The following is a 13,204-nucleotide window of genomic DNA, read 5'->3' as shown; positions in this document are numbered from 1 at the left end:
GGCATCTTTTAGTAATTCTTTATTGCATATACAGTCGATATACATGTACGACTTAATTTACAGATGGTGTCACTTGAAATGGCAATAGTATATAATGTTGAAAATGTCTGCCAGGAAAAAAATGTTGAGTTTCTATACTTACATACTATTTATATGACTAATTATTACAAATGTTTTTTTGTTTGTTTGAAATATGCACACATCAAGATCTAGAAACGTCTTTTACAAATGTAGTGTGATTCTCTTTATTGGCACCAAAGTGCCAATTTCAAGAGTTTTCCTATCACAGAAGACTTTTCACAAGAGTGCATGGAGACCAAAAAGGTCTAGGTAGTCCCATAGCCATTTTGAGGCCGTAGGGCCAGTGGGTTGTTATCCACTGTGTCTAGGGTACAGTATTGGAAGGCAGAGCCCAACCCTCTCCTTCCACAACCTTTTATCTCCCCAATCAAAGTCAGGTACCCATTTTTTACACCTGGGTAGATTGAGAAAAGTTGTGTAAAGTGCCTTTCCCAAGTACACAAACTAGGAATACCAGGAATTCGAACCTGCGACCTCTCATTCTCATGTCGCTTACATAACCACTCAGGTATTTGACACAATACTAAGACTGTACTATCTAACAAAATGTTCATGAAGGGTGGTTGAGAATTTTTCCTTATCAAAGAATATGGTATGTAGGGATCAAAGAAAGGGGATAGTAGAAACATTTCCTTTTTCTTTAATACCCAACACTCTTCTATTAGAAGCGATTTTCTAGATAGACTTTGTGCACTCGGGAAAAGCACTTGACAGGACTTTCCTCACTCTACCTTGGTGTAAAAAAATGGGTACCTTAGACAATACTGTAAATGCAGAAATATTTGTGGTGAACTCTTTACCGTGAACTTAAAACCACCGTGAAAAGCCATTCCATTTTTAGACTGTATAGTGCTACTCAAAACCAAAACTCAAAACTTTTCTCCCTAACACTCCATTTTCTCTCTACCATGAAATTTAATCCCTGCAAAGTTTCTGCATTTTACCATATACAAGACTAGTGTCATGACTTCTTCCCAGGCATCCATGCTGAAGGTTGGAAGGTTCCACCAGTACTGCTTTCCTGGTTGGTATCTGGCTTCTCATAGGATGGAGACGAAGCATGGCCTGGTATAAACATATCATATGGAAATCTTAAAGTACAGCAACTTTCGTAATGTCTTCTGCAACTATACATGCAAACAGCAAACAATGGGATACAGATTTATCAACCTACGTACAAGTATATGAATACTTCAACATGTCGAGTTTAACCTATCACTTACACTACTAGTTCTAAGATCTAAACATTCTTTGATATGTTTTACTATTTGCACACAGAAAGGATTGTCTCCTTCTAGAATCTATTTGAATTTACAATCTATGTTACAAGCTCATTTGTAGATTTGCTGTCGATTGATATATAGATCTATACTTCCTTGGGGCCTAGCTAAGACACTGCTCATGACAGTTCGATCAACTGCACAACAAACCTCACTTTGAAGGTTTATATACAACCATCCATAGAACATTGGCTTAAAGAGCAGAGAAAAGTACAAGTGAAACAAAACACAAGAGGAAGTAAAGCAAATAAAAAGAATACAAGAGTTTGTCTTAAATGGTTAATAGCTTGAAGATATATATGTCATTTGGGATTTGGATGGGTCAATGATTTCAACTGGAAGATTAATGAAATACATGTAACTAACAAGAAAGAATGATGCAATAAAAAACAACAACTTTAATTTCAGTTTAAATGTCAATTTTGAACAAGACTTATCTTACCTGTGTGTACTTTAGGTGCTGGTCTTGCAACAAGGCCCTCTAAAAGAAAAAAAAAAGGTCATTGTGATAGGACTGAAATGATTTAGCTAACAAGTCTTGAATCTGAGCCTATATGTCTGTAAATGCAGAAATGTTTGCGGGGATTTAATTTCGCAGTCACTAAAGGAGATACTAAGTAATGGAGTGTTCGGTGGTTTTGATTTCCCGTTTGATTCAATAGAAGTGCTACAGTCAAAGACCGGAACTGCTTTGTGCGGCGGTTAAATGTTTGCGGTAAAAAGTTCACAGCAAAAGCCGCAAGCATAAAATCACCGCGAACATTTCTGTATTTACAATATACATGTGTGTACAATGAAAATTCATAACTTTAGTGTTGATATACTAAAAAGTGTGAATTCGAAAGACTCACATAAGAGATACTGTAAATGCAGAAATGTTTGCGGTGGTTATACGTTCGCGGTTTTCGAGGTGAATTTTCAGCGCGAACTTAAAACCACCGCAAAACTTTTTACCCATCTATGACTGTAACGCTACTAGTACTATTGTTCAAACGCGAACTTAAAACCACCGCGAACACTCCATTTTCTCCCTACCCCGAAATAAACACCATGCAAACTTAAATGCATTTACAGTATGCTAAAGATCTACTGGATACTACTGCTACTACTACACCAGAGTGCAAATATACTTTACATTGAACTAAACCAAAATCACCATCATATTCCTGCTGCTGTCTCGCCATGTCCTTTTCTTCTGCCTCCTTCCCTCTCTGTTGTTTCAGCAGCATCATTTTCTCATTCTTTTCAATCTCTGTATCTGTTGGCGGGTCCTTTCTTCTGCCACGGATCCAAGCTGGAAGGAACAAAAGAAATACACAAAATGTCTGTTTGTATGTTAATGAAGGTTAGACATCCAGATAGTATTAGATACGGCAAAAATATTTACTCAAGCAACTGGATAAAATTTTGAAACCACAAATTTCAAATTTTACCCAGTTGCTTGAGTAACCATTTTTGGCGTGTTTGTTTGTATGTTTTGCACAAACGATAAACATTAAGGAGTAACACACCAGTTTAGTACAGAAAGTACAAGCTGCGTAAAAGACCGGACTGTAAGGTTTGATCAGCCCACACTGGGAAGAACCCCTGACTCTTTTCAAGAAGTGTAGTGAGATCTTTAACATGCCTGAGGTGTGACTCCCTACTGAGGAGCCTCAGAGGTTTTATCAAACTTGATACATAATACAAACCATCAGATTCAATACTAGTAAGATGTCCCTAACGGAAGCATTAGGTACACATGTTTAGCTGAGTCAAGTGAGGAAATAGGACCTGGTATAAACTAGACCTTTCCCTACGGCACAACATTGGGGCCTGCTAGGGATTCAAACCGAAGTCAACGTCCCTAACCATAAGACCAGCTTGCCACCTGAGCGGTAACCCAGTTCCAAAGTGCTAACCAATGTACAAGCAGACTTGGTTATGGGGTTGTCAGAAAAAACCTTCCAGTCCAGACGGCGGAAAAAACAGTCCAGCCTGATTAGGGGGTTGAAAAAACAATCTGACCTTTACTGTGTGCGGTTTTGCCCCCTGGCAGAAAGTGACAGAATTGCAAGTAGTATGATGTATTCTTGTATATCCCAACATGAAGCACACTGATTGGCTGTATGTTATGAACTTCAAATGGCATGAGTTGCATCTGTGAATAGTTTCGTCAAGTTGGTAAGTGACTGAATAAAAAGACTCTTTTTACACAACCAAGAGATTTATTCCACCGACGTTTCAGTGACCATCTATCACCTTCTTCAAGGCAATTCTGACTGGTTGACCGCATGGTGATGTCATCCCCTGTGATTGTACATATGTAAATACTTTGCGTTTGGGATTACATCTCATTAATATGTATAAGCAGCAACACCTGTGCTGCATAAGTTTATTGCTATGTGAACCAGTCAGCATTGCCTTGAAGAAGGTGACAGATGGTCATCGAAACGTTGGTGGAAAATATCTCTTGGTTGTGTAAAAAGAGTCTTTTTTATTCGGCATGAGTTGCAGTTATCATAACTGAGCTTGCTAGCTGTACCTTCCCATTCCAGTGGTATATCTCCCAGCTCATAGTCCATAGTGGCTGTGGGAGACTCTGCCAACCGGCGACCCTTCCGTTTAGTTCCTGCAGTAAAGATATTTATCATGAAGATATCAAAATTGATCCTAAGTGGAAATAATTGTTAATATGGCAAAACAGTATTCGTCGTCTATAGCAGTTCGGGTATAAAGTAGATTAGTTCCTCACAGAACTTGACAAAGCTGTAGAGATTCTTCCGGATGAATGGTAGAGAAACACCTCAGTCTTGAGACTATGAGCAAAATTATGCTGTTTGTTCGGCTGGCGTAAATTTGCTCTTGGATATGGTTACCGCAAACCGAATCTGCCCGTCGGCTGCAGTATGTATGATGACCTCCGCTGGGGTCATATAAAAGTGACTTTTAAAAGAGAACGAGCAGACAAATTTAAGCTCATTTTTACATATCTTGTAGATTGTACCACGATTGTACCTTGGAGTCAAACATATTCGATTCTTGAAATTTTCTTGTGCACCCTACTTAGCAGCACATCACTAATGGATTTTCTTAATAATCCAATAAACCAATAGTACTAGTACTACAAATTTTGAGGCAAAATATTGTGTTCTACTACCTTATGTCTCATCTTTGCATGAAATTATATCCGTGTCTTTTTATCTCAGCCTTCATGCAAATGGACTTATATAAATCAGCCATGTAATACAAGAATGCACGTTTTGAGGGGCATTGCGTAATGCTGTGAAAGTCCTAGCAGACGACTTTGCCCCCCTCCCCACACGTCTGAAAGAAAATATCGGCTTTTTCACAACTTACCTAATATGGTTGTGCGTTCTGGTATTACGTAGTACTTGTTTCCGAGGTGATCCGCCCCGACAAATGTTTTGGCGGGCCCAACCAAAGCTCTAATCCTGTTAAACATCGTTCTTTAGTTTGATACACCACAATAACCTTTCTACTATGTTTTGTACATCCGGGACATTGGTTCTAGAATAAACCAGAAATCGCCGTTAACTGTGATTTGATTGGTCAGAAATTTAGCTTTAACCAATCAAAAATGGTTTAAGATTTGTAGTTGCATGCTGGGATAGCAATGGCGGCCTACATGCAGAAATGATGTCGGTTTTCTTCCTTTTACGATTTTTCGTCGTTTTTAATACTTTTGGCGTGGTTGTTAGTGATGTATTACGTGTTCTGTGATGCTCAACTTTCTGAGTTGTCGGGAGAATGGCACACTCGATCCGCTGGCGCTGGTACGAGCCGAGGCGACGCGGAGAACCTTCAGTTTGGAGCTGAGCAAGGAACAAGATGTGAAGAGGATTCACGCGAGCGGCGTCAACTCGCTAGACCTGGACCCTGTGGAAGGGAGATAGTGAGTACACCAGATATGTGATTAACGTCCTGTACGGACATGTTCAAGGCACCATTGTACCGAATTTCAGGTCATTTGTTTGTAATACTAGTTGGGCACATTAAATACAGGATCCCAAAATGTAGTTTTTGCCTAAAAAATGCCCTCCAAAACCTCCATAAAAATGTTTGTTTTAAGCCCTGTTTAAAATGGGGGTATTTGCCATCTTTACTTCCATGCCAAATTTCAGGTCATTTAGGTCAAAAATGGCGGAGTTGAATCCATTTGAAGATTTGGCAGGAGAAGAAGAAGAAGAAGAACATGAAGTGAACAAAAACAATACATAATTTTCACTCTACCCATACCTCTGGTATGGGAAGTGAAATATGATAATTTTCTACTTGTACCCGGTTGAACCCTGGTGTTTAAATCTTCAAGCAGATGTAACAACTAATATGTGGTACAAATCACGCCATACTAATATGGAACACTTCTGTAAATGTAATGAGATGTGGTCTGGATGGCTCGTGAGTAGGGGTTAGAATACGTCTTCTTTACATTAAATGCGTGATTTGCACACATTTTGACACTTGGCAGACAAGTGGTCAGGAATACCCGGTATATATTAAGCAGATGCTTGCCTTGGAAAATTCTTAGTCTGAGATGTTTTGTGTGTTCCAGTCTGATATCCGGAGGTGCAGATGGAGTCATTGCTATCTATGACACACACAACCTCTCAGGCACACCCAGCAACACATCTGAGGCTGTCTGCACGGTTGGCAGGTAGGAAAACTTTGTTTATTTTATATATTATTTTATTTGAATCCTAATTGCAGAACTGGTCAACAGCCTAAAGGTGCTATAACACTCCAGTATGTTTTTAGTACAAGCGAAGTAGTACTAGTACATATGACCCAACTTATAACAGGTTTGATCCACTCACACCAAAGGGAACCCAAAATCTAATGTGTGGTGGGTGAAAATTGTGGCTGTCTCCAAGCACAGGACCTCTGGTTTAACGTCCTATTCAAGAGACTGATTGCATGTAACCCATACCAGTAGCACCATGTTCGGCATAGCATTCCCTATTTTGTTTTTTTATGCGATTGGATGTTTTTCAATTGGATTTGAATGATTTGACCTTGCTAAATATGAGTATACCAGATTGGGACGTTTGGAATGATGTTGTTACAATTTTTTTGTTCAAGAACACAAAACTCTCTTAACTTTTGGTGCATTTCGCGTTGAAGTGTGTGTTTTTCGGGTGGGTTTGACATAGATAAGATACAACACGGTGTCTTCTGTCCCCGCCCTCCCGCAGGTCGGATCCCTCTCCGGCCTATGTTTTTAAACTGTCCTATTTTTCTGACATACCACGTACAGTTCTTACACTTTGTGTACATGTAGTTGTGTCGACAGTCAGAAAAATGTAGATTAGTCCACACACTATGTTCTTTACTCATCAGGTCCCACCGCCATGTCCACAAGTACAGCGTGGAGACCGTCCGCTGGTATCCACACGACACGGGACTGTTCACGTCCAGCTCCATGGACAAGACGCTGAAGGTGTGGGACACCAACGTCCTGCTGCCGGCAGAGGTGTTCCAGTTCGAGGGCACGGTGTACTCACACGCCATGTCTCCCGTGGCCAAGAAACACTGCCTTATTGCAGGTGGGTTGAAGACAACTCTTTGTTTTCGTTTCAAGGCATCCTCCTTTGAGGTGAAGCATGATGCTTTTTCAAGTAGCTAGTGGTAGTACAATGGGGCTTCGCTACTGCTCACGTTTTTGGCCAAGCACGCCGGTACCGGGTCACCCCTACTCTTCTCCATAAGTGTGTTGGGTTCTTTTATGGGCAGAGGTTTGACGCTTGAGGCTAATGCCTGAAGCTCCCTAATACACGGGGCCGCCGGCTTTACGTCACCATCCGAAATGACAAATGCAATCCCTTACAACATGTCCAAGCTCGAGTCTACCCCAAGGATTGAACGCGGGCCCTAAGATCCACGGAATTTGATCCAGATGGCGAAGCAGCGGGGTTGCGTTACCGCTTGCGCCACGGGGACAAGACTCTTACAAACATGTACATGAACAAAAAAATATATATCTCTGTCTTCCAGGCTATTACTTAGTATTAGGTAGCAGGGCGTCTTCTAAATGACCTACACTAAGAAAAGAAGAATGGTTGCATGTTTTACATGTTTTTTTCCATCCCCAGTCGCCACCATGACCTCCATTGTGACCCTATGTGACCTGAAGTCGGGGTCATCTACACACATACTGAAGGGTAGGTCATGTTTCTGTCCTGGAAATTTTCTTTTTTTAGTGTTTTTAACTGTGTACATCTATAACCAAGTAGTATTATTGTACATTTTTCTCCATACCTGCAGTGGTGAAGATGATGTTCAAAATTTTGTGTGCCAAACAAATTTTGCTCTGATTTTTATTACCTTAAGACTTTTGTCCAAAGCTTTAAATATTTTCCCTCCCATTTACTCCTTGTTTGGAAGTTCATGTTTCATTATCAAATAGGACATTTTGAGCTGAAGAAAATACAGTTTCGTCCATTTCTTATGATGCAGTTTAGATTTTTCGGATAGACAGGGTGAAATTTTTGTCCACCACAACAAACAAATATCTGTACCAGGATGGAGACAGCCCTGCTTTAGTGTCAGAAACCCAATCAGATCTCTAACCCTGTGGTAGGTAAGGTGCAGGTAGACATCAGAAATATTTCATCTGTACTAGCCTGCATATTTCAAAGCCCTATACGTAAGCTAGCTTCCTATAAAAAATTTGTCAGTTGTTTTGACTTTATTACCTTCGTCAAGAAGGGTATATTTTAATGTGTGTCTGTGTGTCTGTTAGTGAACACGATAAGTCGAGAAGGCCTGGATGGATTGTTGTCGTATTTGGTGTGTTGGTGGGTATGTGGGAAATCTCAAGATGATTAGATTTTGGGCGAACTACTTTACATTATTAATGAGAAAAGTTTCACAATGTGTTATATTGTATGATCAGTCTGTATACTAGGTGGGATGTGTTGGCGGTGTTGTTTGGAGGGGTCAAGGATAAGTTCTAGTTTGAAGCCTGAAGAATTTGTTCAGAATTTCTCTATTCTCAGTTTGAAGATTTTAGCTTTTGTGTTCTGTTTCTAGGTCACAGAGCGGCGGTGAAATGTGCGCGTTGGTCTCCCAGGAATCCGTACCTGCTGGCCACAGGCAGCCAGGACAATAAGGTACTGCTGTGGGACGTACGCAGCGCCAAGAGCAGTCTTATGTCACTGGACCAACACAACGGGGAGCTGGCAACCAGCACAGCAGCAGGTCAGTAGGTCAAGGGTCGTAAGGTCAGCTGTTAGGACTGTTCATTAGGGCTGAAGCCACCAACCAGCATGGCAGAAGGTCAAGCTAGGGTCATATTAAGGTCAGGTGTCACCCACCAGAAGGTCAAGGGTCGTGAGGTCAGCTGTTAGTAATTGTCATTATGACCAAGTGTAAAGTAGAGTGGATTCATTCCTCAAGCTTTGCTTGACAATTGTATTTCCCTGTACTAATGATTGTGAAGTTTGTTATACTGTTAATGATAGTGTCAAGAAGTTCTTTCTGAACTTAGATCATATTGTTTTTTTGTTTTTTTTTCATTTCTGCAGTGAATACAGCCCATAACGGCCATGTGAATGGTTTGTGCTTCACACCAGAAGGGCTCCATCTGCTGAGCTTCGGCACTGACCACCGACTCAGACTTTGGGACACTGCAACTGGCAGGAACACACTGGTCAGTGGCATGGTCAAGGCTATGTAGAGATATATAACTGCTGTAAATCACTTTGATATAGTGGTAGGAAAATATAGCGGTTTGGGGAAAATGGAGTAGATCACGGCACTTAATTCTAAGGGTGGGAACAAACATTACTGTCTCAAATATTAGTGATCAGATATTAGCGATGATGAAATTTTAGCTGTTGACTGGTGACCGTTAAATCAGCTAAAATTAAGTTACAGTTAACAAATCAGGAATTACAGTATGAAAGCCTCATAGTAATCTTAACATTCATGAACTCTATGCTTCTGGCGCGTACAATTAGCAAAACTATTTTTGCTATAATCACATGTTTTATGTTTCTATATAGGACCTTTTAAAGTTATGTAAAGGTGTGAAAATGTCATAGATGTCACAAAGACTACCTGGGTATGTGCTCTATTCACAAGAGAGATAGATGTAATAATTGATATAGTGTAATTCACTTTTAAATTATCTTCAAAGTAGCAAAGTTTCATGGTGTAAGAAAAATGAAAATTTTCACTGAACTTAAACTTCACCGTGGCGGCAAGTGATTTACAGAACGGCTGTGTGAAGGAATCATAAATGATAACACTTTTTTTTACGGTGATGATAAGTTCACGGTACAGAGGTGACTGAAAATAATGAACATAAAGGTATAGTGAAAGAAAGAAGAATTACAGTATACAAAATGTATTGTGTAGTTGACAAGAAAATTGACAACTATGAATAGTACAAGCCCGCCTCTAAGCTGACTTGTTGTCTATCTACTTCTGACTGAGGGTTTACATTGATAGATACAATCACACAAACCATGTATATTAAAACCTTTTTTTTACACACTCAGGTGAACTATGGGAAAATCTGCAACGAGAGCAAGAAGTCGGTTCAGTTCACGGTCTCGCGTGGCTCGTCCCCGGACGTGGTGTTCGTTCCGGACGACAGTTCCATCGCGATGTTCGACGTGTTCGGTGGGACCAGTCTACACCGGCTTGTGGGACACTACAACTATGTGCAATGTTGTGTCTTCAACCCTGACACTCAGGTATGGTTAACCTTTCTTAACATTCAAACCTGGGCAAGTACTGTATAATATGCAGAAATGTTAGCGGTGGTTTTATGTTCGCAGTTTTTGCGGCGACCGTTTAACTGTGAACTTAAAACTACCGCAAATATTTTTGCCCAATACTGAAGCAGTATGTGACTATAGCGCTGTCGCAAACTTAAAACCATCGCGAACACTCCATTTTCGCCTTAGCGCGAAAAAAACCCATGCAAAATGCACTAACAGTAGTAGTTGACAATCTCAAGTCAACCATCGACACTTAGTACTTATCCCACATCGTCCAAAAAAGTTGTTGGTTAGAACCTTTTTTCAAGCCCACACCCAGGTGAGGTCATGTAGTCTAGTGCACTTAGACCTATTAGGCAGTGTAGAGTGCACTGCCTTGATTTTTGCTTTGCTGTGATTGGTTAAGCCACCTAGAGCACTTTGTACTTGGCTTATAAAAGCAAGAACACATTGTACTTGTGCTGGTACTTGAGGCGAAACTAGTCTGGGTGTGGGCTTGAATAAAGTTCTAAATGGGAACTATGCGGCTACAGCGTTTTTTTTGAAGATTTTGCATGAGTGTGTACGGTTGACTTGGGGTTGTCCACTACTACTTACCTTAAGATTCAAACCTGATGAGCCCTGTTTCTTATCATCGTGCAATTTTTAAGGATGTTATGATTAGGTAAAAATACATCGGACCTTCTGTTTATTTTGAAATTGGCAACTGATTTTGGGGTGTATTAATGTTGGCATCGTTAAAGTGATGGATTGAAGTATTTCTGTGCCAGTTGAATCCTCATTACAGAGAACTACTTTGTCGTGTTTAACAATGCCATATTTTGTCCTCTAGGAGCTGTACAGTGGAGGGAGTGACAGTAACATCCTGGTGTGGGTACCTGACCTGGGCAGGGGGGAGGATTACGAAGAGTGCAAAAAACAGGTAAAGATTCTAGTTTACTTATAAGTACTTAAAGCACTTTGGAAGAAAACCTTTATATTTCTGAAAAGTTGGAAGGAGTTCCATATTTTACTAAAGACGGATTTTTTTTTTACAATGTGTGAATTGAGAAGTATTCCTTGTCTTTATTGTATACATGTTATGTTTATCATATTGTTCTTCACTGGAGATACAGTGACTCAAAACCTAAGATATTTTGCTGCAATGCATTTAAGATACATCATAACAAACAATTTTGATACATTGAAGTAGATTGTTAAATTCCAAGCAAAAGTATGTATCCATGTGTGCTTTGTGTAGCGTCATCGAGATGTTTAACAAAGTTTTCTTCCTCTTTCTTGTTTTGTAGAAAGCAGAGCCTAGCCAGAGGAGCCAAAATACCCAGGCATATCAAGACACATGGAGCAGTGATGAGGACTGAGGGGGCGTTCATTGTGCACTGTGGAGGATGGCAAGATCTGGGGACTGTGCAGAAATGAACCTCAGGGAGTCAGGAGATGTTGAATTGAGACTACAGCAAACTGCACATATGAAAAAATAGCTATAGTCACAGTCAAAGTAACTTAAAAAAACGTTTCTTTTCCTACATACATTTAAACCATTGTTACACTATGTATAGTAGAAAATGTATTTTGCTTCCAAAATTCTGCTTCAAAGAGTGGTGTATAGGCTTATAGTGGAATTAAGGTAAAGATCACGATACCAGAATAATGATGATTGTGTTGCTGGTTTTGAAATGGATCGAAAGAAAATGTTACCCTGATGTTCGAATCATTACTCTCTGTTTAGAATGACAGATAATCCTATCTTACAGCTTACAGAGGTGAAGATTTTGTATCAATGATTTGTGATAAAAGTCCTTTGAATCTAAGTCTGTTCTTATGGAATGATTCTTATTTATTGCAATGAAAGTTGATAAGATGAACAGTTCTGTATAACCTCCAACAACCATAACACATGTTAGAGTATTGCAATATATTTTGATGCATTTTCAAAAAAATAAATGCTCTACTGCATACAAGTTTCTGTGTGATTCCTTTGAAGCGACGAAGAACTTTTTACGGAAGTGAGAAATACACTGTTTCAGAATTTGTGAGGGTGTAATCACTGAGTAGTTTAACAGGAAAACAGAATCTCAGAGGAAAGTTTTCACTTTGGTGCACACAGTTTCAGGGAGTGAACAGGGTCAGGTGCAAGTTTGCACCCCAGCCTTCTGTTTTCATGATTTGTTGCGAAAATAAATAAAAAATCTGTTAACCAAGAAATTAAATTGTTGTGGCCTTATGAGGATACCCCAACAGTACTTGGTGGCAACGAACCCATCCCTCTCCTTCCACTGCATTTTACCTCCCAACCAAAGTCAGGTACCCATTCTTATACCTGGGTAAGTGAGGAATGGTGTATAACATACTAAGGGCTAAACATCGGTAGCACACCGGAAAATTTGTTCTGGGCCAGACTCTCTTAACCATAACGCCAACACAAAGACACTAGCAATGAGTAACTGAATGCCTTGAAAAGTAAAATTCCTTTCAGCATTTTATTTGACTTGATCAGTTTGCTGTTCTAGAGATCACAACAGTATACACAGAGATTGTATCAAAGTTAAATGTACACTGAAAATATGTCTCATTGTCACATGCAAATATACACTCATAACTCCACACACAACAAAGAATGACAAAATGAAAGTACGTTGACTTCAAAACATGTCAAGCTGAGGTTGTTTGGACCCTGAAGTATTATATTCTGAATTAATCATATCAAAATAATGCTAGTATCATTAATACATCCATTGTCATGTTATTCATTGCTGAATAGAAGATAATATGGCATTTCCAATTAACATCTACTATCATAATTCCACCAGGGTACATAATTCTGCTACCCTGAAAAAATATGTCCAAACAGATCTCCAACCTAACGTCAACGTCTCACAGTATGATGCATTCTTGTATATCTAAACTGCATACCTGGGGCGTGCTGCACTAGAGATCTCTCAAACACACTGTTTTTCAAAGTGGCGGATTTATGTAACCCAGTGGATTAATTGATGGAGATTAGATGAAAACATTCTTTCAATAAATGGCTTGACAAAAATCATGTACATCAAAACACAAATGTTCACACTACATGTATTAACCCTTTAACCTGCTTTCTAGCCCATAAACAAT

At 39.7% G+C, this 13,204-nt stretch overlaps 2 protein-coding genes across 2 annotated transcripts; one reads left to right on the top strand and one right to left on the bottom strand.

The window, feature by feature from the left end:
- On the bottom strand, window positions 1-4,860 carry LOC136444623 (NADH dehydrogenase [ubiquinone] 1 alpha subcomplex assembly factor 2-like). The gene is made up of 5 exons (XM_066442266.1): window positions 4,701-4,860; window positions 3,886-3,972; window positions 2,518-2,655; window positions 1,804-1,842; window positions 1-1,146 (listed from the first exon to the last, which is right to left on the bottom strand). Exons 1-5 carry the CDS (start codon window positions 4,804-4,806, stop codon window positions 1,043-1,045), a joined length of 474 nt encoding a protein of 157 aa, XP_066298363.1. The 5' UTR covers window positions 4,807-4,860; the 3' UTR covers window positions 1-1,042.
- Window positions 4,861-4,958: 98 nt separating this feature from the next.
- LOC136444622 (DNA excision repair protein ERCC-8-like) lies at window positions 4,959-11,955 on the top strand. The gene is made up of 9 exons (XM_066442265.1): window positions 4,959-5,256; window positions 5,917-6,018; window positions 6,702-6,907; window positions 7,454-7,522; window positions 8,394-8,561; window positions 8,888-9,012; window positions 9,866-10,063; window positions 10,923-11,012; window positions 11,380-11,955. The coding sequence occupies exons 1-9, from the start codon at window positions 5,084-5,086 to the stop codon at window positions 11,449-11,451; spliced, it is 1,203 nt and encodes a 400-aa protein (XP_066298362.1). The 5' UTR covers window positions 4,959-5,083; the 3' UTR covers window positions 11,452-11,955.
- Window positions 11,956-13,204: the final 1,249 nt, after the last annotated feature.

This window comes from Branchiostoma lanceolatum, chromosome 11, assembly GCF_035083965.1.
Source record: "Branchiostoma lanceolatum isolate klBraLanc5 chromosome 11, klBraLanc5.hap2, whole genome shotgun sequence".
NCBI lineage: Eukaryota > Metazoa > Chordata > Leptocardii > Amphioxiformes > Branchiostomatidae > Branchiostoma > Branchiostoma lanceolatum.
The sequence above is the reverse complement of the archived record's forward strand: the minus strand, read 5'-3'. Positions and strand labels throughout refer to the sequence as shown.

Bases quoted from the DNA above. Each gene is read 5' to 3' on its own strand.
- LOC136444622 (XM_066442265.1), top strand. From the start codon at position 5,084: ATGCTCAACTTTCTGAGTTGTCGGGAGAATGGCACACTCGATCCGCTG. The intron at 6,019-6,701 runs GTAGGAAAACTT...TTTACTCATCAG, and splicing joins GCTGTCTGCACGGTTGGCAG to GTCCCACCGCCATGTCCACA. The intron at 7,523-8,393 runs GTAGGTCATGTT...TTCTGTTTCTAG, and splicing joins ATCTACACACATACTGAAGG to GTCACAGAGCGGCGGTGAAA.
- LOC136444623 (XM_066442266.1), bottom strand. From the start codon at position 4,806: ATGTTTAACAGGATTAGAGCTTTGGTTGGGCCCGCCAAAACATTTGTC. The intron at 1,843-2,517 runs GTGATTTTGGTT...TTTTTCTTTTAG, and splicing joins ACAGCAGCAGGAATATGATG to AGGGCCTTGTTGCAAGACCA. The intron at 1,147-1,803 runs GTAAGATAAGTC...TGTTTATACCAG, and splicing joins AGCACCTAAAGTACACACAG to GCCATGCTTCGTCTCCATCC.